This window comes from Eublepharis macularius, chromosome 1 (assembly GCF_028583425.1).
Source record: "Eublepharis macularius isolate TG4126 chromosome 1, MPM_Emac_v1.0, whole genome shotgun sequence".
Taxonomy (NCBI): Eukaryota; Metazoa; Chordata; class Lepidosauria; order Squamata; family Eublepharidae; genus Eublepharis; species Eublepharis macularius.
The window spans coordinates 123920778-123944981 of record NC_072790.1 but is presented as its reverse complement, the minus strand read 5'-3'; the positions used below and the strand labels follow the sequence as shown (position 1 = coordinate 123944981).

Genomic DNA, 24204 nt, shown 5'->3' with positions numbered 1-24204 from the left:
TAGGCTTAGTCTGAAGTAATTCTGCACAGAATCACATTCTAAAACAAAGAAAAGTCATGAGAACAGAGCCTTAGAATTAAATGACAGCAATATCACCCTAGCTATAACAAAGTTACTGAGCATTTTGTCAACGAATACCAGCATATTTGGAAAGCTCTTTCTTCCAGCTTTTTCTCATATTTCTTGATGGGTTACCCTATTAGTCTGTCTGTAGCAGTAGAAAAGAGCAATAGTCCAGTAGCACCTATGCTGTGAGCTGAGGCTCACAAAAGCTCATACCCTATCACAAATTTGGTTAGTCTTATAGGTGCTACTGGACTCTTGCTCTTTTCTACTCATATTTCTTGTTTAATGTAAATTATATATATTTGGATAAAGCCTCCCAAAGAAAGCGGCCTTGCATTTTAGGAGAAAAGACAGGTATAAATACTTTTAATGAATTATAAGTAGACTGGAACAAGGTATAAATCAAACCAAATAAATAAATCTAACCTGTTCTTCCAAGAGTCCCTGCCACAAGATATTAATCTCTTGGAGTTTGAGCCAACGTTCCTCAGTCCAACGGCAAACTGCTGTCCAGCGTTCACCAAGTTTCTAGAAATAACAAAACAGACCATGTATTTTCCCCATAGAAACTTACAAAAATAAAATAAATAGAAGCATAACTATTTCAGGGCTGGTTTTATAAATTCATAGAAAAAAATTCATAAACTCATAGAGCTGGAAAGGATCCCAAGGGTCATCTAGTCCAACATTTGGCACAAAGCAGGAAATTCACAGCTGCTCCCCAGTAACCCCTACTCAATACCCAGAGGAAGGCAAAAACCTTCCAGGATCCACTCTAGCCTGGAAGAAAATTCTTTCCTGACCCCAAAGTGGAAATTGGCATTACCCTGGGCACACAAGAAATGGACACAAGAGACAAGCATTAGCTCATCTCTTCCTGCTTTTCCTCTCATGATCCGCATAAGTTCATACTGAGTCACAGAATCAGCATTGCTGACAGATGGCCATCTAGCCTCTGCTTAAAAACTTTCAAAGAATGAGAGGGGACAGCACTTCTGCACAAGCTTCTGAAAGTTTACATTTAGTCCTGTAGAGGTAAGGAATTTCAAACTACTTCTCCCCTCTCACTATGATTCCTTGCAGTTCCTTCTACTTGTGCTGCACTTATTCCAGTAAGGATTAAAATAGATAAACACACTTTCCTCCTTCACTTTTTTATATTTGTAACATCTGCCATATGAAGGGCTCTAATGAACTCAAAACCTTGCACAAAATTTTGAGTCAATTTGGTTGATCCTAATAAAAAGGCATTGCATGGATTTGGTTTCTTGCTTTGAATTTTGTGTGGGCCAATACTGCTATTTGCATCTTTTTAAAAACACAACTTCTGTAAAAGAGGACATACAAGTTTCACATTAGCAAGGAGGATATTGTAGCACTTTATCTTTCCTGCTACAGAAATCTGCACAGATTCAGGTAAGTACCCTACTTCCACCATAAAACACACTTCAACAACCAAACCAATTGTGAAGGTAGAAAGCCAGCAGGGGAGTGGAGGCTATCTGGTGTTTACCAGGGAGTACCACATCTATGGTTACCTGCCCACTGGGCAGAATGGGTTAAAAGGGAAAGCAAAGTGTGGTCCTTTCCCTCTCTACTCCCAGTGCTCTGCATTGTGGTAGTTCACATATACCTAATGAGCAGTCAAGGATCAAACCCAAAATGGGATAGAACTGCAGGAATCCATTTATCCTAAGCGTCAATATGTTTTCTATTTGAATACTTGTGTCAGGAAAGGAAATTTTTATTCATTCATTTGAAATAAATATTTGTTCCACTAGCAGCACCTATTCATCTACCTTACATTCTACGAAATCAGCATGGCTACAAACATTTTTTTCTGTTCACATCAAACATTCACTTGAATGAACCTGTTTTACCATTAGTGAACAAGAAGGTAAAAACATTATATGATGAAACGAAAGATGAAATCTTTTAGCAATCTTCTAAAAATCAAGTTAAAGCAGGCTATCAGTGGAGAGGTTTAGTACTATAATCACAATACAGTAGTCACACATACTCAACAGCATCAACAGCAGCACATCACCTGGAATATAAAGTCCACTCACCTGCAGTTGCTCCTCCAGTATAGCTGTGGCACTCTCACCACTGTTTTCATCTACAATGACCACCATGTGGGTCAATGAGTTTACTTTAACTTGCTCTGCTTCAAGATCATTTTGTAGACTCTGAAAATATTGATTCAGTCGTTACAAAGATCAGCAGTGAATATTTTATTTCATTTGCTTCTGCCAGCTATATTAGAAAATGAGGGCTTGGATCCAGCAGAGGTTTCCACGAAAGAGCAGGGATTTGCATTCATGGAGCAGGATTTCCCTTCCTCCCACTAGAGCTCCACATTCTTCCTGCAATGCTGCTCCTGAGTAAAACAAAACCCACAGGAACAGCACCAGAAGAGAGCTGAAAGGCTACAGCAGGAGCGGAGAAGTCAGCAAACTTCACCTCACCCTTCCCCTTCACAGAAAGCCCTGTGCTGGATCCAAGCCATTGTCTTAATGGGGCAGAATAGTTTGGCCGCCATGCTCTACACACACCCAGTATTTTACTTTCAGACTGGCAGATAGGGGTTGCCTGCTTATATGATTGGTAATAGTTTAACTATTATCTTTGCTAGCATCTGATTTCGGGTTAAACAACTGAACAGTTAATTCGTTCACTTTAGTTCAACATGTTAAAACCAATGTGCAATTTAAGGCTTCATTCAGAATATAGAAAAAAATGAGACTCAAACAGCAAGGCATTTAAAATATTAAACACACCCAGAAAGCCGATAGTTTAAGCAACACTGACAAGCTGATAATTTTTAGTGATGGTTTTCCCCTGGCCACTGGCTGGAGCAGAGACAACCAATCATGAAAGCAACCCGTTTTCTCTGTATAAAAGTCCTTGAGTTGCATCCAGATATTTTCATAGGAACAGTCATTGCTCCATAAACTAACAAGCAAACCAAGAAACTACTTCTGATGTTAGTTAACATTAATAACAGATGGCCATGTCTATTAATGACTCCTTTATATTCTGAAGGGATGTCCTGGAAACCTAATCTAGAATCACAGATGGTGCTTTTAACAGCAGCCTTCTTCTCTGATACAGGGATCTTCTTCATTGTGAACCCCCGATTTTAGTCAGGGCCACAGCTTCAGCTCATAACATCACATAATTTTTTTCAAAGGAAATTTAACTATTTGTTTCTAACAATTGTTGCCCTTCAAACATGAATTATCTAGCAGATCTGCTCATTGCACAGGGAGATCAAAGTCTTCACCAAAAAAAGGAAGTTTCCACAAACAGAGGCAACCAGAATACCTGAGCTGCTACAGAATAATTTTTCCCTATCATATTTCCCCTATCATATTTACTAAAGAAAGGAAGAAAATACTTTATGCTCATTCATCTGCTGTTGAAAGGACTCCAAATTGTCAACTAAGGGTTGAGATTCCATCTTTTGAATGCGTTCTTCTGTAACAGTCAACCAATCAGACAGCTGCTGCAGTTGTTTTTTCTGTAGTTCCATCAACACATCATGGAGGCTGTTTGTTTATTTTTAAAAATACATGGAGACAGTATTATTATATCAGTTCTCTTAATATCTTGTAAAAAGTACATAAAATACTATGGTTAGATACATTTAAATGCAACAATCAATCAACTATATGGACATGCACAAAAAGCTATTTTGCTTCTATTGAACAGAAATATTCTTTCGACAAAGCAGCTACCACAATAAGAGTTCTTTTAAAGGAACATTAGGATATCATCAAGTTGGGAAAGACTTCAGATGAAGTCTTCTGATAACTTAAAAGTTTGCCAAAGCACAAGCTTTTGGCATCACCAAGTGCAAAGCCCAAAGGGCTCTTGGTCATTGGCTTATAGCCTGTGCCCCTGCTCAGCCCCATGAATTCTAAATAAAATTTCCTCAGGGTTTGGACCGATGGCTTGGGCTAGCAGCTGTGATGAATGAGGAGGCCTACCCTCTTGCCTGGAATGACAAGGCTAAATTCATCCTGTCACTAATTTCCATACAGACTCTGTGTGTGTGTGTGTGTGTGTGTGTGTGTGAGAGAGAGAGAGAGAGAGAGAGAGAGAGAGAGAGAGAGAGAGAGAGAGAGAGAGAGAGAGAGAGAGAGAGAGAGAGAGAGAACACGAACATGCACAAAGACACATGTTGCAAAGAAAGGTAGCGAAAAAGTTTTTATATATATAAAAAAATCAACACATAGATCCACATATTTGTATGGCAGCCTCTCAGACTCCTAAGACTACTTGACTATTTTTTTTTGCCAAGGTAATCTAAATGGGCCTCAGAGAAGAGTAATTTAGTGCTGTGCCAAATAATTCTAAAACCCACTTAGCCCAGAGTGAAACACAAACGTGATTATTACAGCTGGAAAATTCGTCTGGGTGTCACTTACCGAGATTGACGATCCATACTTTCGACTCTCAGAGCCTCCCATCGAGAGTTGAGTAAAGTCATTTGCTCTTGAATTTCACTTTCCTCCTCTTCTGATAGATTGCCCTGGGCTATCAACTGATTACCAGCCTGCAGAACGCTACCCACACTGCTCTGGTGTGCAGTCAACTCCATCATAAAACCCTAGTAAAGGCAAAAAAAAAAAAATCAGATTAGCATACTTTGTGACCTTAGATATTTAAACTGAAACACAGAAACATAAGCTAAGATTCTCCATGGCAAAGTCCTATTTCACCAAAACAAAGGCCAGAGTCAAAACAACAGCACAATTAGAAGTCTTGTGTTTCTTGAATGACCACCCCAAATGCTGAAGGCAAACTACTCATGCAATTTTCAGAAGTAGTTTGGGATATGGCAGACAGTTCTGCTATTCAAAGTCAGATCTTACTTTTACGGTAGCTCTCTGGATCCTCCCCATTATTCCTGCAGTTTAAAGACTATGGCCCAGACTAGATGCTACGCCCACAACAAAAAGATACATGACAGATCAGAAAAAGGACTGTATATAACAGCTCGAATACATCATATTGTTTAGCAATAGCAATTTTTAAGCTTTTAGCCAGTATTTTTGTTTTATTTATGTTGTTTATATTCCACCTTTCTCACTGAGACTCAAAATGGATTATACAGTGTAAATATATGCAATAACAGAATGGAACATCCAATAAGCAATGTAATAGGATTGGGATTGCACAAATTTGAAACAAATTTGAAACAAAGCACAGGCATTAACTTGACATGTTAAACTCCTTTCTGAACCATTCTGTTATCGTATAGCCCTATAATCTTTGTAAAAATGCTCTCCTGAATAATTAATTTTTTCCAGTTTGTGGAATGGCAAGAGAATGGGAGCCATTTTAGTAGGGATTTCTTTTAAAGAAAGAACATACATATGTTCTGAGAACATGACACTATCTGGGTCATAAACTGAGTCCTTAATGCAGCTCAGATTCCAAGTTCTAGAGCCATTATAAGTACTAATTGATTTCTTTTTTTTCTAAAGAATTTTTATTGGATTAGAATATATAATCATACAATACAAACATTCCCCCTTTATAAATATCTATTTCTAACCCCCTCCCTTTCCTCCCCCCTTTTATTTGACTTCCAACAGTTTTCCAACCCTTTGTCTATCTTATTACTTACTTACTTAATACCTCATGTAATCTATTAAACATGCAGTAAGTACTAATTGATTTCTTGGTGTACGTACATACATATACATACATACATACATGTACTGAAAAATAACTCTGTCTCTCTGTAACCTTAAACCCAGAGAGGTACATAAATTAAAGAAAAAAGAATCACCACTGAAATTGGCCCAGTATGCAGAAGCCCACTCCACAAGAATTTGAAATTATGATATCAACACATTCCATAAACAATGACTTAATTAACAACAGAACACCATCACTATACACAAAATGAAACTCCTAAGTATGACCAAATAACAACCTTAAAATAATCTATAATATTTTAAAGCAGTAAATAATTAAAGCATTAAAATTAGTAGAGATAGTGTGCATGAGAAATGGAAGTATACTTCTGCTGCAAGTATCTAACAAGCCTAAACAACCTGTGATATTCCAGGCCAAATATCACTTTTGTCTTTGGACTCCCAGAAAGGCTGCAAGAACAGCACCATATATGGTTTGTGGGCTGTGTTCAGATAGTCTATGACCCATCTGACTACCAAAAATACATGTACAAGCCTTTTTTAACAGCTGCCCCCCCCAACAGAAACCTACTTCATGCATAGCAAACTGCTCCTTGACTTCTTCAACATCATTAGATATGTCTTCCTGCTCCTGGAAAGTGTCTTCAGCAGACAGCAACCAGGTAAGAACATCTTCCAGAGCTACTTGGTAACTGTCCAGGTCCAGGTCCACTTCTGTCACTGTACTAGGTGTTTCTGCTCTTGAGTCTCCATGGTTATCATCAGATACTACACTCTAAAATGCAGAAAAAAGCAAATTGACAACTATGTCACATAGCAAAAATCGGGCCCTCAGGGCATGCACGCGTATGTATGTGTAATCAGCAATTAAAAACAAACAAGGAGATGGGTCAGTAAGAGTATGCCAGATGAAACAGAAAAATCTTCACCTAGTGGTGGAAGACAATGATCAAGAGGGATAGATGAATCTTCCTGGGGAGAAAATTCCATTAATTTTGGTGCCATGGTCGAGAAGATCGTTCTTCAGGTTGCCATCCATCTAGCCTCAGATGACAGTGGCACCCAAAACAAGAACCCTGAACATCATCATTGTTGTTGTCATCATCACAGTAACAATAATAGATCGTGCTATCTTTATTTATTATTTATTATTGATTGTGTTGTGTGTAATTGGAATAATGATGATGATAATAATAATGATAACAACAATAACAACAACAATGATGATGATGATGATTATATACTGCTCTTCTAGACAGATTAGTGCCCCACCCAGAGCGGTGAACAAGTTAGTGTTATTATTATCCCCACAATACAACTGAAGCTGAGAGGAGTGGCTTACCCAAGGCCACCTAGTGAGCTCATGGCAGTAGTTGGATTCGAACCAGTAGAGGGCTGATTCACAGCCAAAACACTTAAAAAGCCAGCTTTAAAGGTCAATACCAGCACCCTGAATTGGGCTTGGAAGCAGAAGTCAGTATAGATAGAACCAGGCTGGAGTGATATGGTCCCTACAACTGACTCTAGACAGCACTCTCACTGCAGCATTCTGTACCAACTGTACTGTCTGGATATTCTTCAAGGGTAGCCCCATACAGAGTGTCCTGCAGAAATCTAATCTAAACGTTACCAGAGCATGTACCACAGTGGCAAGATGTTTCTAATTCAGGAATGGCTGGTGCTTGTGGAAGGCACCCCTGGCTACCACTGCCACCTGTTTATCCAACTGGAGGACCAGCTCAGAAGCACCCCCAGACTGAGCAGCTGCTCTTTTCGTGAGAGTGCCACCCCATCCAGAACAGGTGACTCCTCAAATCCCAAATCAGTCCTTCCACCCACCAGTAGCACCTTCATCTCGTTGGGAGTAAGCTCCACTTTACTGGCCCTCCCATCCCAAAACTGCCTCCAAGTATCAGTCCAAAGATTCTATAGCCTCCCTGGGATCCACTGGAAGCATGAGGTGGTGCTGAGTGTCATCCACATACTGATGACAACCCAGCCCAAATCTCCAGACTCTCTCTCTCAGCAGTTTCATGTAGATATAGAAAAACATGGGGGAGACAAGCAACCTCATTTTATTTTGCATGGAAGTGTATATGAACTACGTCATCATATCATAGCATCATGTAGAATTGTAACTTGAAGTAGAACAGATGTGTATAAATCATAACTATTTGACCTGCAAATAATTACATATAAAGTATTGTGTGAAGCAGCACCTATTATCAGAACAAAACTAGGCCTCTCAGAGAGGTTCTGGACATTTAAGTCATAGGAGAAACAGGAAGCACTTCTTAGAATACCCAAAACAGGCACATGCATCTGTACTTTTGCACATCACTTCATGGCAAAGATATGAAAATCTATTTCAGACACTAAATGGACTTCTTTAAAGCATGAGCTTATTATAACTAGCACAGGACAACTGCGCCCTCACATTGTCCTCAGCCGCCCTGTAAAGGGAGGGCACCATCATCCTGCACAGGGACCTTGTACCAAGGATAGGTATCTTGGAGCAGCCTGCAGAATCCAACATGCTCAACTATAGAAAAGGGCTGCCCATCAAGAACTATCATCTCACCAATGAGGCAGGTTACTCTCTTCCTTGCAATCTGTAACCATCACCCCTCCCCAGCACACTAGTGCCACTTTCTCCAAACATCTGGAGAACACTAGAGGTGGTCACAGAACGACTGCCCTCTTGGCCTGCTGACAGTCATGCAGCATCAGCCTCTCTTTCTCCCTCCCAAAAAGCACCACCTGGTGCTGCTTCCTCAGATAGTTCCTGAGGCTAGCAGTCAAAAGATGAACTAGGTCTTTCCCTCAACTGATCCAGGCCCCACACATCTGGTGCTGTACATAATAGGGATCATTCATCCTCTGGAAGTGATTTCAGATGGTGGAGGTGTAGAGACAAACACAGTGACTAGCAGTTGCAGGCACTCCAGGAGCTGCTTCTGGTGAGGAACTTGGGCCAGACATGTTGTGGGGCGGGGGGAGGGGAGAGAGATGGCCAAGAGAGAAAGGGTTGAGATGACAGCACCCTGGGGAACACCTCCATCTCTTACTCTTGTAGCACCTCCAGCCTCTCCTCCTGCCAGGGGCAGCGCCAGGGTTTCTGGCACCCGCAGCTGCCCCTATGTGCATACACGCACCCCCAGACTGTGTGATGACGTCACTGCGTGATGACATCACCACGCAGCAAGCTGCCCCCATTGGCCAGGGAGTGGCTGGGACGGCACATAGAAGCTGCCCACGATCCCAGTCAGGCACAGCAGGTGGCTGGGGAGGTTCCGCCCGCCACCCTGGACGCCTGCCATGCCTGGCCCACGGCTGCTGCGCTGGGTGGGGGCATGTGTTGGTGGCGGCGGCAGCGCAGAGCTGGCCAGCTGTAGCAGCTGTGGGCCAGGCACGCCAGCTCCATGGCGCACGCCTCCGTGCATCTCTGTAGACAGCGCTCCAGCAGCAGCCCCAATGAACGGGGGCTTCACGTGAGGGATCTTCATTGGAACACCACAGCAAAAGGTCTGCGGAGCCTGAACACAGACAGAGGGAAAGCTGCAGCTTAAATAATCTTTTTACAGTACAACTATGCTCCTATTTTTTAAAAACAACATCTGTATATCCAAAAATCTAAGATTTGGGATTCCTGAATATACTCCAAAATACCACTAAGGGATTTTTTCACGTATATTTTCAACCCAGATATAGCAAATCATACATCCCTGCAACATACACACACAGCTCTTACGCTCTGATATACATTCTATGTGTTCATTTGTGGTTCCATTCAGGATGGAGGGTGCCCTGAAGTCATAGCCGATGTATGGCAACCTCAGTGGGGTTTTCATGGCAAAAGACTAACAGAGGTGGTTTGCCATTGCCTGTCCCTGAAACCATAGTCTTTGTTGGGGGTTTCCCATCTAATTACTAACCAAGGCCAACCCTGCTTAGCTACTGAGATGTGATGAAATCAGGCTCACTGGGGCTATCCAGGTTAGGGCATATTTCATTTACTTCCTTCAAAACCATTTTTTCAGAGACCCAAAGGGGACTTTATTCATCAATGAAAGAATCCCCCAGAGCACATGTTCATGGACTCTGAATTCCCAGTCACCCCAGTACCAGGGTGTTCAGCACCCATTTATTCTGGTTTGCTTTTTGTTAGCTCATTTTCTTAATTCATTAGCACCAAGAGGATACAGTATTTTTGCACTGTGTTAGAAATTGTCTGGCTAGCTTTCATAGTTGTTAATGATCTTATAGCCTCAAGTAAGTTATCATCAATGCCTGCCACAAGTCAGACTAGTAAACTCATTTAAAAATTAAAATGATTTCCATTCAAAAGAAGCTTTCAGTATTGTGTAGCTACTTATCATATACTTGGTAAGTTAATAAATTTCTACATTCTGTTAGAATATTAAAAAATAAAGGAAATATTGCCTAGAGACTTTTAGCTGTGTTTGTAAAGACAAACTAAATGTTCCACTTACATAAAAATAAATACTAGCCTGTGATGCTTTTACTTCACAACGTTATAGAAAGGTGTTGCAAAAAACTCAAGTCAAACTTTTTCTGGAAAAATGATCTGATACCGTATAGTATTTTTATGGCACAACAAAACACATTTCAAAACCACTTTAGAGGTGTCTTTTCTACTCCCTGAAGAGACTTCAGCTGTTAAAATATCCTGCCCTTTCTAAGTATCAACTTATATAACAGGTCCAATTTCCGGAAGCCTGTGTGTTATATGCAGTGGCAAACCTGATACAAGTACAAGCTCAGGTCTCTGACAAGGACTTGGCAAAATGTCCCATCACACATTTGAAATATTAATTTGTGTACAAACTCTCAGCCAGTGGTGGGATGTCTGCTTGTTGTGACATTAAAACTTTAGCTAGCTTGTCTGATCATGAAATGCAATAATACTGAGAGCTAACACAGTTATATTAATAAAAGTCGGGGGAGAGATTATATATAATAGTCTGTGTACTCAAGGGGAATGGCTCCTGAAGACAGAAGTAATAAGTAATTAGACTGAAAGTCTGATACAGTATAGAAGTCTTAGACATCCATTCCAAATAACATGCCCATCTACTTTACCAACCAACATGAGAGAGAAAACAGGAAGCACAAGCACTTGTTTATACAGTAAGAATCTTCTAACTATACGTTCATTCAGCTATCTTAATACTGGCTTTATCAAGATACTTTGAATTTAGTTCTCTTGGGAGAAACTTCTGAATGCCATCTAATGTTGTATTAAGAGAACCTTCCAGAAATGTGAAGGCATTTGCACACAGCACCTGTGAGTCCGCTTCTTCACATTCCTTTTTGTATTTCCTTGGAAGAGTCTCAACTTCTCGAATGTCTTCCATGGTAACTTGCTGAGGAAGAACCTCAAACAAAGATGTCAAATACATGATAATAGATTTCTTGTCAGGAAGTTGTACAGCAACATCTGAAAACATAAATGAGATGTTTATTGGATGTTCTTGTAAATGATTATAACGAAAATCATGCCCAAAGCACAAAACTACTTTTACATGTTCAATTACATTAATGTCACAATTACCTTGCATCATCATATCTATAAATGTTCCAGTGGGTTGCTCCTTTCACTATATTGTGTGTTATTGTCATCCTTGCCAGAGACTTACAATTTTCAGTGTGGACTTCCTCAGTAAGGTGAGCTTACTTTATTTTCACCTCTATTTCCTCAATACTTTTCATTTACTAATGCTTTAATTTTTCAAAAATGCTTAAGGGAGTGTGTATGTGTGTGCATGTGCCTCACATTTTTCTGCTAATGAAACTGCAAGTATAAACTCTCCTACCACTATAAAACTATTTTAAAGTACTGTTTTATCATTCTCGGTTGATACTAGCAGGAATTTGGAAGAGAAGACTCTTTCAGAAATTCAGTAGGCTAGTTACAAAACCACAGAGATTAAGAATTCACATAAACAATATGTAATAGCAGGAAAAACATGTTTTTTCAAAGATACTTAAATATCTGGATGCACTGTAATAAAATACTGTAATAAAATAAAATTCCTACCTACACAGAAAAGTAATCTCAGATAACTAGCACCATGTATACACATTGTATTACATATATGTAATTTCTAGGTTTTATAGCTACATTAAAAACAAAACAAACAATGTACATATGAATACTCCATTGCATAGAATTATACTGTACCTTCAGGATCTAGTAATTTTTCTATCCCCAGGTAATTTTTAGCTATGTTGAAGGCATGTTCTAATCTTCCAATAGGGGACATTTTAGTTACTTTATCCCAGCCAAACAGCTCAGGCCTGAAAACAAATAACAGAGAGATAAAATAATAAGCAAATTTATAAACTTAGTAATTACAACCATAAAAATTGTTTACATGATACTTTAAATGCTCAAACTGGTGGTGCTGCTCTGGGAGGAGAGACAGGTTGGTGTCACATGGCCACTAGCAAGCCAGGCGAGGCTGGTCCTGCGATCACCTCTGGTGCTCTCCCCTCCCCCCTGGTCTTCTATAGGGAAGGGACGCCAAGCATCTTTGGGAAAGATGTTTGCTGGGGATGGCATTAAAGTACCAAGAGGGGAGATCTAAAGGCTAGAGTCACTTGCCTCATTGGCAAAATGATCGCTCTAGACCAGAGGTGTCCAACTATTTTGTTATGAGGGCCGGATCTGACATAAATGTCACTTTGTTGGGCTGGGCCAAGTTGTATCATAAAATTTAATGCCAGGTACTAGAGATATAGACTTTAAAAAGGACATACGCAAACCTAATTAATGATATTGTTTTTGTACTCAATACAAACATTCTTTAAACATTAAGCCAATCTTACAGTATTTCCTTTATTTAACAGTCTTTGATAAGTAACAGTTCTTGCTCTGAACTACTGCGTCTGGAGTTAAAGTCTATGCTATAAGCAGTTGTGTATGCTGGTTCAGGTGTGACTCTGTAAGCTGAGAATGTACATTTGATTTACTGACATTCATTAAAGAAAAGATCCATTCACAGACAGAAGTTGTCCCAAATACAGACAGAATTTTAGAAACAAAACCCTTAAGTTGCTGATCACTTATTTCCATCTGAAATTTCTCTGGAACCTCATGGACATCCACTGAAAATGGATTACATTGAATTCCAAAATCTCTGTAGGTTCCTCAAGGCAGAAAATCTGTCTCGGAATTCATTTTCTCCTGTACTTTTCTGTGGATATATGATCACTAAGAGATTTCATGGTGGGAAAGTGTGTCAAATTGCTTCAAGTTGCTCTTCTCAAAGCTGAAACTTCATTTCAAAGACACAAACGCTGTCATAAAACTCTGTTATAATTATAATCTGCTTGAAATGGAATGAGTTTTTTCTATTGGCCTGCAAATCTCGATAAGCATCTCATTAGTCTTAAGAACAACTGCTGTTGATTATTAGCATTGGAGCAGCCTCCAGCCTCCTGCTTCTTCTCCCAGATGCTTGCAGGCCAGATCCGAACCCTGGAGGGGCCAAATCTAGCCTGCGGGCCATATGTTTGGCACGCTTGCTCTGGATGGAAGTCTGTTTTCCATTATTGAGGATGTTGGCTTTCACAGGCTGCTCCAAGAAGTCTGTTCTTGGTACATGCCCCCTGCTTGCATACGCTGAACAGGGCCGTGGTGCCCTTCCTTTACAGATCTGCAACGAAATATATGAGGGCACAGTTGTTCCATGCTGCTTCACATCAGAAATCATGACTTGCTCTCAGTCACAGCAGGTATACCGCTCGCTGACTACACATTAGCAGCAACCCAATGAACTTCTTGGTGGGGGTGGGACTACCAGCATCAGGCAGGATGAGGGCCACTGGGCTGGCTACTGCCAAGCCTTGCTCCGCACTGAGGTTTTCCATGAAGTGCAACACGGAAGATAAGTGCAGCTGCCATCGAGAGCCAATCAGTGGGTTGGGTAGGCAGGGATGTCGCCATGGGATAGATGGCGACAAAAACATCTGGGCAGCAAAACATCTGGGCAGGGGCCACGAAAGTGGGCCTCAAGTGCATTTACTGCAGGGCCCACAAACTTCATAGAGTTCTTCCCAGAGTTTCATCATGAGCTGCTGGTGCATTGTGGGTCACTTCTCATGCAGTGTGAAAGCTACTAACCAACTTGGAGAGAAGCAGGTACTGGCAGGTGTGCCAGAGCATTGCCTGACCTCCAATATAAGCACTTGCTGGAACTCCACCTAAGCCATGTTTGAGCATCTGAATGGTCAGTTCAGCCAAGAGGACTGGCTGACCATCTCCCAGACAGTAAAAGTCCTTCGCCATCACAGTCTTGTCTGACATGGCAACCCTGGGACTGATCATGACACTTCACAGGAAAATTGCCTCCGTCATGGACTCAGGCACAGGACGTGCAGACTTTGTTCCAGCACTGTGCACACTCATGAAAACAGGACATCCAGTTCCACCTACATCCTCTCACCAAGGAGGAGTTGTACATGTTGGTGACCATGTGCAACCCATGCATCAAAAGCAGCATTGTCGAGCAGGTTGAGAAGCTTGCCAGCTTGAGAGACCAACTCTCTTGGTGGGTGCAGCACATGTAGGCCAAGAGGAGCACCTACCAACAGAAGGAGAGGAGAGACCAGCTCTGCTGTTCCCTGTACCTTCCCATCTCAGTAGGGCTCCCCCCACTGGCCACATCCCAGATGTCCACATAGATGGCAATCATCAGGAAGGTGCTCAGCCCCTCTGGGACCATGAGATGCATGAGCCAGGATACAGCAGAGACAATAGTCAGGGACTACCTTTCAGAGCCCCGCAAGTTGCATACCACCAGTCCTCTGAGCTACTGGGCCAGACCTCTCTCTTATGGCTCAGATGCACCTCTCATGCCTCTCAACAAGCTACAGCACAAGCATGTCTTCTTCTATGTAGGTGACATTGCCAGCCCTCACTGCACTCACCTGCTCCCCTGGAGAGTTGAGCAGTTAGTTTTCCTGAAGGTCAGTTTGCTGCTCTTCAATTTCCCAACTCTGGACTTTCAGAATGAATGAAATGAGCACATTTGTGCCTGCATCCTCTGTCAGTCTATGTTGGGAAGGTAGGGAAAGGTATTCTTCCCAAAGTTAACTTAGGTAGAAAACCAGCTTGACCCTTTATATAGTGTGGCATAGGACACTATATAAAATGCAGAAGAAAAGCAGCATCAAAAATATTGTTCTCTTTCCACCAGAAGAGAGATGTTAGGGAAAGTAGAGAACTGTATGTGCCAAAAAACAAGCTCCAAAAATGAAGCTAGTGCAGCATGCTGTTGTGTTAACTAAACTTTCTTCTTTGCAGGGGTGAGGGGAAACAGGAAGACCAGTCATAAAGGGCATCTTCTTCAGCATTCTGAGCCAGTGAGTGAGTGTACTGCACAGAGAAGAGAACTTGGGTTACCCAAAATTATCCCTCTCTCTCACTTTCTGAGGCCTTCTTGGAAGAGGGATCCATCTTACACTAAAGCAAAGTTACAACAACTGTGTTTGTCTGCCACTGCCAGGGCTGAGAGCTTGTGCAGGGTCTGTGGTTCTGCTACTGTGCAACTGATGTCTTGGTACTTGGTCCTGTTCTAAGGTGTCACTGGCCCTGGGTTCTGCCTGTCTTTTGTGAGTGACACTGGTTCTGTTGAGCTTGTTTCACATCAGTCTTACTAGGATCCTCTGGTTTGATGTTGGCTCTGTTGGACTTTTCTGCTGAGATTCTCTGGTTTGACATTGGTTCTGTTGGGATTTCTTGGCTCACATTTGGGGCACTGGGCATTTGACCAGTAGCTGCCTTACCTATGTGTCTTCACCTTAAAGCCAACTCAAAATTTTACCCTCATAGGAAACAATGAAGACTGTGGTGGGGGCAGTTCGCTCAGGGGCCCCTGGATTTGAACCCCTGGATCCAATCTTTTTTAAACTTGGGGTGTGGGGGTCTTTTGTGGACAGTCAGGACTAGGTTTCCTGCAATTTTGGCAGAGTTTGCTTGAAAAATGCTCCCTCCAGCCCCACTGGATAGGTTCCTCCATAGGGAATAATGAGCAGCTATATTCAGAATTCCTGAATAAAACCAGATTAGGATACCATACCTGTATATTTGGACCCAAATATCTGGAATATTAAATATATATGATATTCCGGATACCCAGATCTGAATAATACATTTGGCGGGGGCGGGGGGCATACCTCTAGAGAGAGAAAATGTCCTGACTCAACTGCCAATTTCCCCCTTCCCACTGCAAAAGCCACACTTTATATTCCACATTATTCCTGAGCATCCCCAATCCTCAGAAGTTGGTCTTCTGTGTGCAGGAGGCAGTATTGAAAAAAGAAGACAGCAAAAATATCTTCCTCAATTTGCTGTGCTAGCAATCCAGCCCAACAACCTTTATCCAAATAAATTAGTTGTCACCAAATGCCAAAGAAAACATTAGGACTTAAGTTAGCCAGCTATAAGTTACTTGTTGCATTGGTTTCACTGGCAGTTAGTTATGATTGTGCTGAGTTGGATTGGGGCATATATACCCTTTCCTCAGTACATCTGCTCAGAGAAAAAAATAGTTTTTATCAGAAGTTTCATTGCTTCAGCCAGCATATTACAACAGAACTAAACTTGCAATAAAGCAAGAAAGAAATTATCTTTACCTTTAATATGCACATATGAACTTACAGGATATTAGTATTCACCTCTGGTTTCGTTAAGATTCTAGAAATTACCTTACTTTTTCCCATGCATTTTTAAAAACAAAAGCCATTATTGCCATTGGCTGTTCCTTATTCAAGTAAACAATATGTGTGTAAGAAAAATCCAGCTCTCTCTCTAATTAACATATGCCAAGTGGGTTTTACAACAATTTCAAATATTTTTATTTACTGAAAAACAGGAGGAGGAACAAAAGGCTCAACGAAAACTTTTCATTGGCAACTTGCCTTTTATTGTCATTTGTTACTGACATGTTTTTTTAAAAAAAATGTATCACTTCACATCAAGCAACCTTAATCTCTCCAAAAGGAAGATTCATGAGATATTTATTTCACTAGAGATGTAGTATTTTACAAGTATTCCACTTACCTGTGTCTGTGGATCACAGCATTGAAGGCAAGCCCATCTGTCCAGCTTGTGGTAAAATTCAAAACATTGACCTGGCTGTAAGGCCTAGTAGACTGTCGCACCCAACTTAACAAGATTTTTTCACTGTTTGTTTGCTGTAGGTCTGACATTATATCTTTCATAACGTCTTTGACCTGAAGGAAAAATACATAAAAGGCTTCAAAAACATGTACAAATCTCTGGCCTAAACATAAATAAACGAAGATTTAGGCTCTGAAAATAGAACTGACCAAGCCTATGCACTCCAGCAACTGACTCCTGCCTTGTTTGCTCTCCACTCCTCATGGTGTCTGAACTCTACTCCAGAGTCCTCTATCTCCCCATCTGCAATGAACTCCATCTTCCTTTTGCTTTTAACCTGCCTCTCGGCATATGCTGCTTTTCTTCCTCCCCATATCCTTCCTGGCCACATTTGGCTACTCATCATGTTCTTTCCAGTATCCTAGAGCTTTATAATATGTCCACCTGATCCTTTCCTCTCCATTCTACTTGCCCCTTTTTACCACTTTTACAACAATACATTCGCTTTCCTTTTTTTCACCCTGGGGATATCATACATACAGTCACAGGTGAGTTCTGCTTGCACTAGCAATGGGTGGACAAACTAGTCAAACTAGTCAAAATAACCAAAGTACTAGGAATAATTTCTCTTTATTTGCTGCATTCTGGGTTTGTGTGATTCTAAGCTCACGATCAGCCTCCCTTCCTTGCTGCCCTATCTGTTACCATACTCAGTAAATATTAATCTAATTATAGAAGTCTTCTTCTCACTCTCCCTCATATTATCAGAAGCACACACCCATTTATACACAGATGTATGAGCTACCAAGCAGTAACAGCACACCATATACCACCAGCTGACTTGTTAGTTCAGGAGTTCCTACAACAGTGCAGTCCTCTGCCTTGATTTGCATTTAGGGAAGGGCAATTAACTTTTTTGCCATTGTTTTACTACTGTTGGTGGACCAGAGCAGGATGATGCCACGTTGGTTCAAATCAGCATAAACTTGGCCTTGTGCTACAAAGATACAGCAATTTTTAGGAACCACTCATCCCACTCTTTATTTAAAATATGCAATACCAAGAAATCAAACTTAATTGAGTTCACTTGAAAGCATAACTAGAAAATGAAACATGGAATCCAAGGTCAAAAGTATTTCTAATCAACTTCATGAACATTGTAGGTGGGATCTAGCACAAAATAAAAATTAACCTCTATAGTTAAATTCAAGCAGTACTGTGCACACATCAGAGCGCTCTGTCTCTCCAGCTCAAGATGTATGATCCACATTGCAAGCTGATCCTAAATTCTTGGGCTTTCAGGATTTTTTGGTTGGGTAGCACAAGAAAATTGCACATGCCAAGTTTATAATTTGGCTCTTTAGGTTACAGCTGGAGATAGTCTAATACAAATTCATTATTCTTGTGAGAGTGGAAGAAAAACAAAAGCACCAGGCTACCTCACCTGCCAGTGCAAAATTATGCTCCACAGTAAGCCAAGAGTCAGTTTGTGATTTCCATCAACAATATCAGTTCCTCCTATGTTCACCAGCTCCACCTGAAAACATCAAATGATCTCTAAATCAAATAGGAATGCTGGATTTTGTAGTCAACAGCATCCCTTCCCATCTTAAGTAACCAAACCATTTCAATTTTCAAGCAAACAGTACAGATTATATAATTGTATGTTTTAAAATCTACTGTCAGAACAATTCATACTTATGAACATGAAATATTTAGAAGTAAAACAAAAATCATTATGCCTAGGCCCAACAGTCCACAAACACTGTTATCAAGAGAAATTAGAAAAATAATTCTGGTAAGCATCATGGAGAAGCTTCCTGGATACTTCAGAACACCAGAAAAATATTTCTAAAAACTGCCACCAATACAGGGAAAATATGTGCTTCTTTAAAAGGCTCCTTAAAAGCCTAAAAAGGTATACACACTCTTCCTGGCCCAGCTCTTCTTCCCACAAAATTTTCTTGTCCTACAAATAGTACAAGAGGAATATACTTGCTTTACTTCCTGCTCCAGAAAGATGAGAAGCCAACCATGGCTAGTTTCTAAAAATGACCAAAGCCCATTTCCTCTCCCTTTTCCTTTTCTATAAATATTGTACATATAGCTCAGGTTCCAAGAAGCTGCTTTAGATATATACACATTCCTTGTGGGATTTTTTTTTCAGAGAGCAGACCTCTTCCCTGCCTTCCTCACTCATCATGTGGCATTAAGGGGAGAGGAGAAGGGCTTCGGAACACAACGTTTATAGTACCTTGGGCATGTGGAAAATAGTTCTATATTGTCCACTGTGAATTCTCCTTTTGTAAGTAACACTTAATTGGATAGATGTAATACCACACACACAATGCTGTTTCTGGATACGAGAGACTCTCATTCAAGTCCAAACTATCCAAAAAGATCACAGTATGGCCTTGAGTCACAGATTATCTTGCAACCTAATTTACAACTCCAAGAACCATTCAACACTTTACAAAAATGCTATAGAAATTAATATGTTGTCAGGGCTGTAACTATGAACCATCTATACCAGTATTAACAGCAATGTTGACTACAGCCTCATAGGTAAGTTTTTAACTTAAAGTATTTATTTGTACTAAAATAGTAATTTTGTGAAATTTCAGAACTTTCCAAAACAAGATCCTTCTTTTCTTAAAAAATTAAAAAGTCAAGTAGAAATGAGCAAACCGTGAATAGCTATAAAAAAATATTCGTGAAGTTGTCAGGGAATATTTTGGGCCCTTGAAAGCACCTTTCAAGCTAAAATGTTCACATGAAAACATTCAGTACAGACAAATTCACAACAAATAGTTCCAGAGTCTATGGTTTTCAGAGTTCCAAGTCCAACTATTAGGGAGGCAAACACTTTCATCGAGAGTTTATCATAAGAAACCTCATTAGTAGAGTTTCTACTACACGTCACCTGCTGGAATATTTGGTCATCTTGTCAAACCTTCAGTGTCTTTAGCCAATTTAAGTTAATAATTCATGTTCAAAAACAGAGCTTCTGACAGCTCAAGAAAAGATCATCATGTAGATGCCTTCTATCACATTTTTAAACAAGTACAATTAATTTGGAGAGAAAAGAGTCATTTCCCATTAGCAACAGTAAAGAAAGTATTTCTGTGCATTTACAGTATAAAAGTAGACAATATTCTTACTTGCATAACCAATAAGAGATAAGAGCTATAAGCTACAAAGTCTAGAGAAAGTCTCATGTCCTTAGGAATTCAGAAACAAGAAATACAAGTTCAATCTAATTCTAATAATAAAAAACTATCATCACAAGACTACGTCACTATGGAAACTAAGATGTAGGTGTGTTGAGTTTTATTAATTTCTCCCAACGTCCAGGTTTTCAGAATATAGTCAAACAGGCCATTAAGCAGCTTGAGCTTATAGTTACATTGTCATCATTATTTTTCAGGACATCAAATAAATAAGCAGATCATAGAAACTTACATTGTTCTGATGTAAAATCTGAAGCACTTTGTTGACATTATTTAGGGCATGGACTCTTGTGGATCCACGTTCTTTGAGCTTTAAAAACAAACCATACATTGTTAAATAATTCAAGCATTAAGCATATGGAAAACCTCACATGGTATATATTAATTACTGCTATTATTAATTCCTTACAAAAATGTGGACCATCGTTTTAGATATTCATTCCAGAAGTGAAAAGTGCTACAGCACAACGATATTGTACATACACAAGATTTAACATTCTGAGTGACCAGTCCCATTATTTTATTGGATTACTGCCTGGGAGTCCAACATCGGTTAGGAAATGTCTCTTGCATTTTTATCATTTCAGCAGTGCTGAAGATTTGCAAGCACTTTACTGCTGGTAAGTATTTTAAGGCTGCAAGATTATGCACATTTACCCAAGAGTAAATGCCACTGAGCTCATGGAAAGTTACTTAAGCATGGTTAGGATTCCATGGTAATTTTCCTAGCAATTTCAGTGGGAGAATTAAGCACTGTGCTCTTTTTGAGGCAGTACTCACTGGTACTGCATACCGGCAACCTTTTGGTGGCTCTTCCAAGTGCTGAAGGAGGAATTGGTAGAAATCAATGCAACCCTATATATGAATACTGGCATCTTTTTAAAAAATAAAAAGCACTGGATAAGCATATGCTGCTTCTCTTTCAGGACAATGGGAATTTTAAAATGCTTAGCTTTGGATGGGTTATGTTTCTTATTATGCCCCTTTTATTTTGTATAAAATATAATTAGCAATAGTATCTGTGCATTCCTATGTAGATTTACTCCTTTTTAATTATTTAATTATTTAATTATTGTGCACACATGCTGGTCAACACATTTTTATCGAGTCCAGTATTTTTGTTGAAACCATTTGTCAACCCTAGAGGGAATATGAGACTGAGGCAACAAAAATACAATTTTGGTGCCACAACTGAGAAGGCTCTCTCTGGGGCCACCATCTGCCAAACCTCAGAGGCAGGGGTACACAAAGCGGAGCCTCAGATGATGACCATAGCAGATGGGTAAGTCTATATAACAGAAGGAAGTCCCAAACCCTATACAACTTTAAAAATTCAACAGCAATACCATGAATTGGAGCTAGTATTGATGACCCAAGACTGGAGTGATATGGTTCTTCCTACAACCCACTCTGAACACATACATTCAACAACTGTAGGCAAAGAACTGCACAGTGTACTAAACAAGCAAAACGCTACCACTACTATTTAAGCATGATCGAAATAAATGTTTTGCTTACCAGCGGACCACCAGTGAGACCTTCCAAGAGGTCCAAGAGCTTCCTCCCATCTCGGAGATCTGTAAACATGTCCTTTATTGGTGGCTTTCCACACTGTAATACAAAAATAAGTATTTACTTTTAGTTAAAAACTAACAACTTGAAAGCCAGAATGGAGTAGTGATTAGACATGGGCACGAACAGAAAAAAAAACTGAACATGGTGTTCGTTGTTCATTGCCATCCACGAACAACGAACAGTGATGAATATGTTCATTGTTCGTGGGGGCCAGCAGGCTCTCCTCCAGCCATCAAGATCCCTACCGCACCACTTCCAGAAACTCTACCTGAGCAGGCAGCAAGAAATGTACCAATAATAAATAATAGCTTGGCCCCAGAGCCTGGCAGCAGCCCTGGAACCTGCAGGGGTAGATCCCTAACCCACCACACACAAAGAAAATTCAAGCTCCAATGCACCCACCCTGTCTCTCTAGCAGCAGCTGTCTCTTCCTGAAGGCCAGAGCTGGGAGCCCCCCTCCCCCCTGGTCTTTTCCTCTTGTAACAAATTTGGAGCTCCAGTCCACACTTGGAAGGAAGACCTTCCTATCAAGCTAAATTGGGCTTAGATTGGGGTTTGCAGGGCAACAGCAGTAGTTCAGACAGAGTTCAGATAATCCCTGCCTAAGTTGCCAAGGAAATTGATTGCAGGTGCCAGACTGTCTGTCTTGACGAACAGCAACGAACAGCAATGAACGAGGCTTGCAACAACCACCTGTTCATTTAGAATGGGGCCTCACGAACAGCTTGTTTGCAAACAGCAGATTGGGCTGTTCGTGGGGGGGGGGGTTAGTTCGTATTGCTGTTCATGCCCATCTCTACTAGTGATTAGAGTGCTAGTCTAGGATTTATTTCATTGTATTACATGTTACTTCATTTATATTCCACCTTTGTCCCAGTGGTAAACTAAAGTGACTTACTTCACTGCCCTCTCCTCCATTTTATCCACACAACAAACCTCAGGTTAGGCTGAGAATGTGTGACTGGCCCAAGGTTACCCAAGCAAGCTTCCACTGTGGAGCAACAGATCTGAATTTGGTTCTCCCAGATCCTACTCCATCACAGCCAATAGACTACACTGGATCCAGGGGAAACAGGGTCAAATATCCACTCTGCCATAGAAGCTCACTAGGTGACCTTGGGCCAGTAACTCTCTAGCCCTGAACTACATCACAGGGTGATGGCTAGGAAAAAACAGAAGAGGGGAGGATTTGTAAGCCACATTAGACTCCCAGTGGAGAGAAAAGAAGGGGGAAAGTAACAAAAAATTAAATACTCTAGACATGCTCGTCTGGGCTAAAGAAGTAGGGGAGGCTACAAATCAGTTGGTTGAGGAGATACAAGAGAGCCAGTTTGGTGTAGTGGTTAAGAGTGTGGGACTCTAATCTGGAGAGTTGGGTTTGATTCCCCACTCCTCCACTTGAAGCCAGCTGGTGACCTTGGGCTAGTCACGGTTCTCTGGAGCTCTCTCAGGCCCACCCACCTCACAGGGTGTTTTGTTGTGGGGATAATAGTAACATACTTTGTAAACCACTCTGAGTGGGCATTAAGTTGTCCTGAAGTGTGGTATATAAATTGAATGTTGTTATTATTATTATTTGTGAGACAGCTGCCAAATAACCTGCCTGAGAAGCACCGTCACATTCTCACTGCAAGCCTTCAATAATCAGATCAAAATGTTGGCAACACCCTTTGGACTTGGGCTTGAAAGGAGTAGCCATTCTTACAGCTTAAATGTTTGAGTTAACTGTTTGAGCGCTCTTTTTATAAAGATAGGAAACTGATTTGTAGTTCGTTGTGTACAGTATGAATTGTGCACTTCTGCATCATGCAGCGAAGACATGGGAATTGGATGTGGGAAATCATTCACAATGCAAAAAGGTCAGCATGCAGGGTAAAATAACAGTTTCACTAAATGAATTTCAGCATATTTTGCCAACCGAGGACCTAAATTTAGAATGACTTTTTCCAAATGTATTTTTATGATGTTAAAGAAGGCACTTCTGTATTTCAGTTTTTCAAAGAGTACAATGAAGCATTTATTCTTTGGTAGATTACTTTGTTGCACTGACCATGTACTTTTTTAAAAAAATGTTTGATTTTTTTCAAGTAAACAGAAAATCACAATAGAAAAATTACCAGATGTAAAACAGATTGCTTGCAAAAATTGAGGTAAATAGCAAAAAGTATATTTATTTCAGAATTTAGAAAGAAAGGACCTGAAGTGTCATCTAGTCCAACCTCCTGCACAATGCAGGAAATTCACAGCTATCTCCACCCACCCCCCCTTTCACTTCCAGTGACTATTGCTCTGTGCCCAGAGGAAGGCAAAAAACCCTGCAAGATCATTGGCCAGTCTGGCCTGGAGGAAAATTCCTTCCTGCCTCCAAAGTGGAGATCAGCATTACCCTGGGCATGTAAGAAAGGGCCATAAGAACCAGTTCATCTCTTCATGCCCTCTCTCTCCCAATCTGCATTTATTCATACTGAGTCTTGCCAAACAAAAGAAGATTTTAAATTCCTAAAATGCAGGG

General features: G+C 40.6%; 1 protein-coding gene across 4 annotated transcripts in view; it reads right to left on the bottom strand.

The window, feature by feature from the left end:
- Positions 1–24204, bottom strand: part of UTRN (utrophin) — a 584696-nt gene that overhangs the window by 481563 nt on the left and 78929 nt on the right. For all 4 annotated transcript variants that reach the window (XR_008598285.1, XM_054999201.1, XM_054999369.1 and 1 more), the window contains exons 4-14: positions 21636–21728; positions 20350–20427; positions 18332–18424; positions 16828–17000; positions 11944–12059; positions 11045–11199; positions 6310–6513; positions 4500–4681; positions 3467–3617; positions 2136–2255; positions 493–594 (exon numbers count right to left, since the gene is read on the bottom strand). Coding sequence is in view for 3 of the 4 variants with exons in the window: in XM_054999201.1 (XP_054855176.1) it covers positions 493–594; positions 2136–2255; positions 3467–3617; positions 4500–4681; positions 6310–6513; positions 11045–11199; positions 11944–12059; positions 16828–17000; positions 18332–18424; positions 20350–20427; positions 21636–21728 (1467 nt within the window). In the remaining variant the exon portion in view is untranslated. The remainder of the gene's footprint in view (positions 1–492; positions 595–2135; positions 2256–3466; positions 3618–4499; positions 4682–6309; positions 6514–11044; positions 11200–11943; positions 12060–16827; positions 17001–18331; positions 18425–20349; positions 20428–21635; positions 21729–24204) is intronic.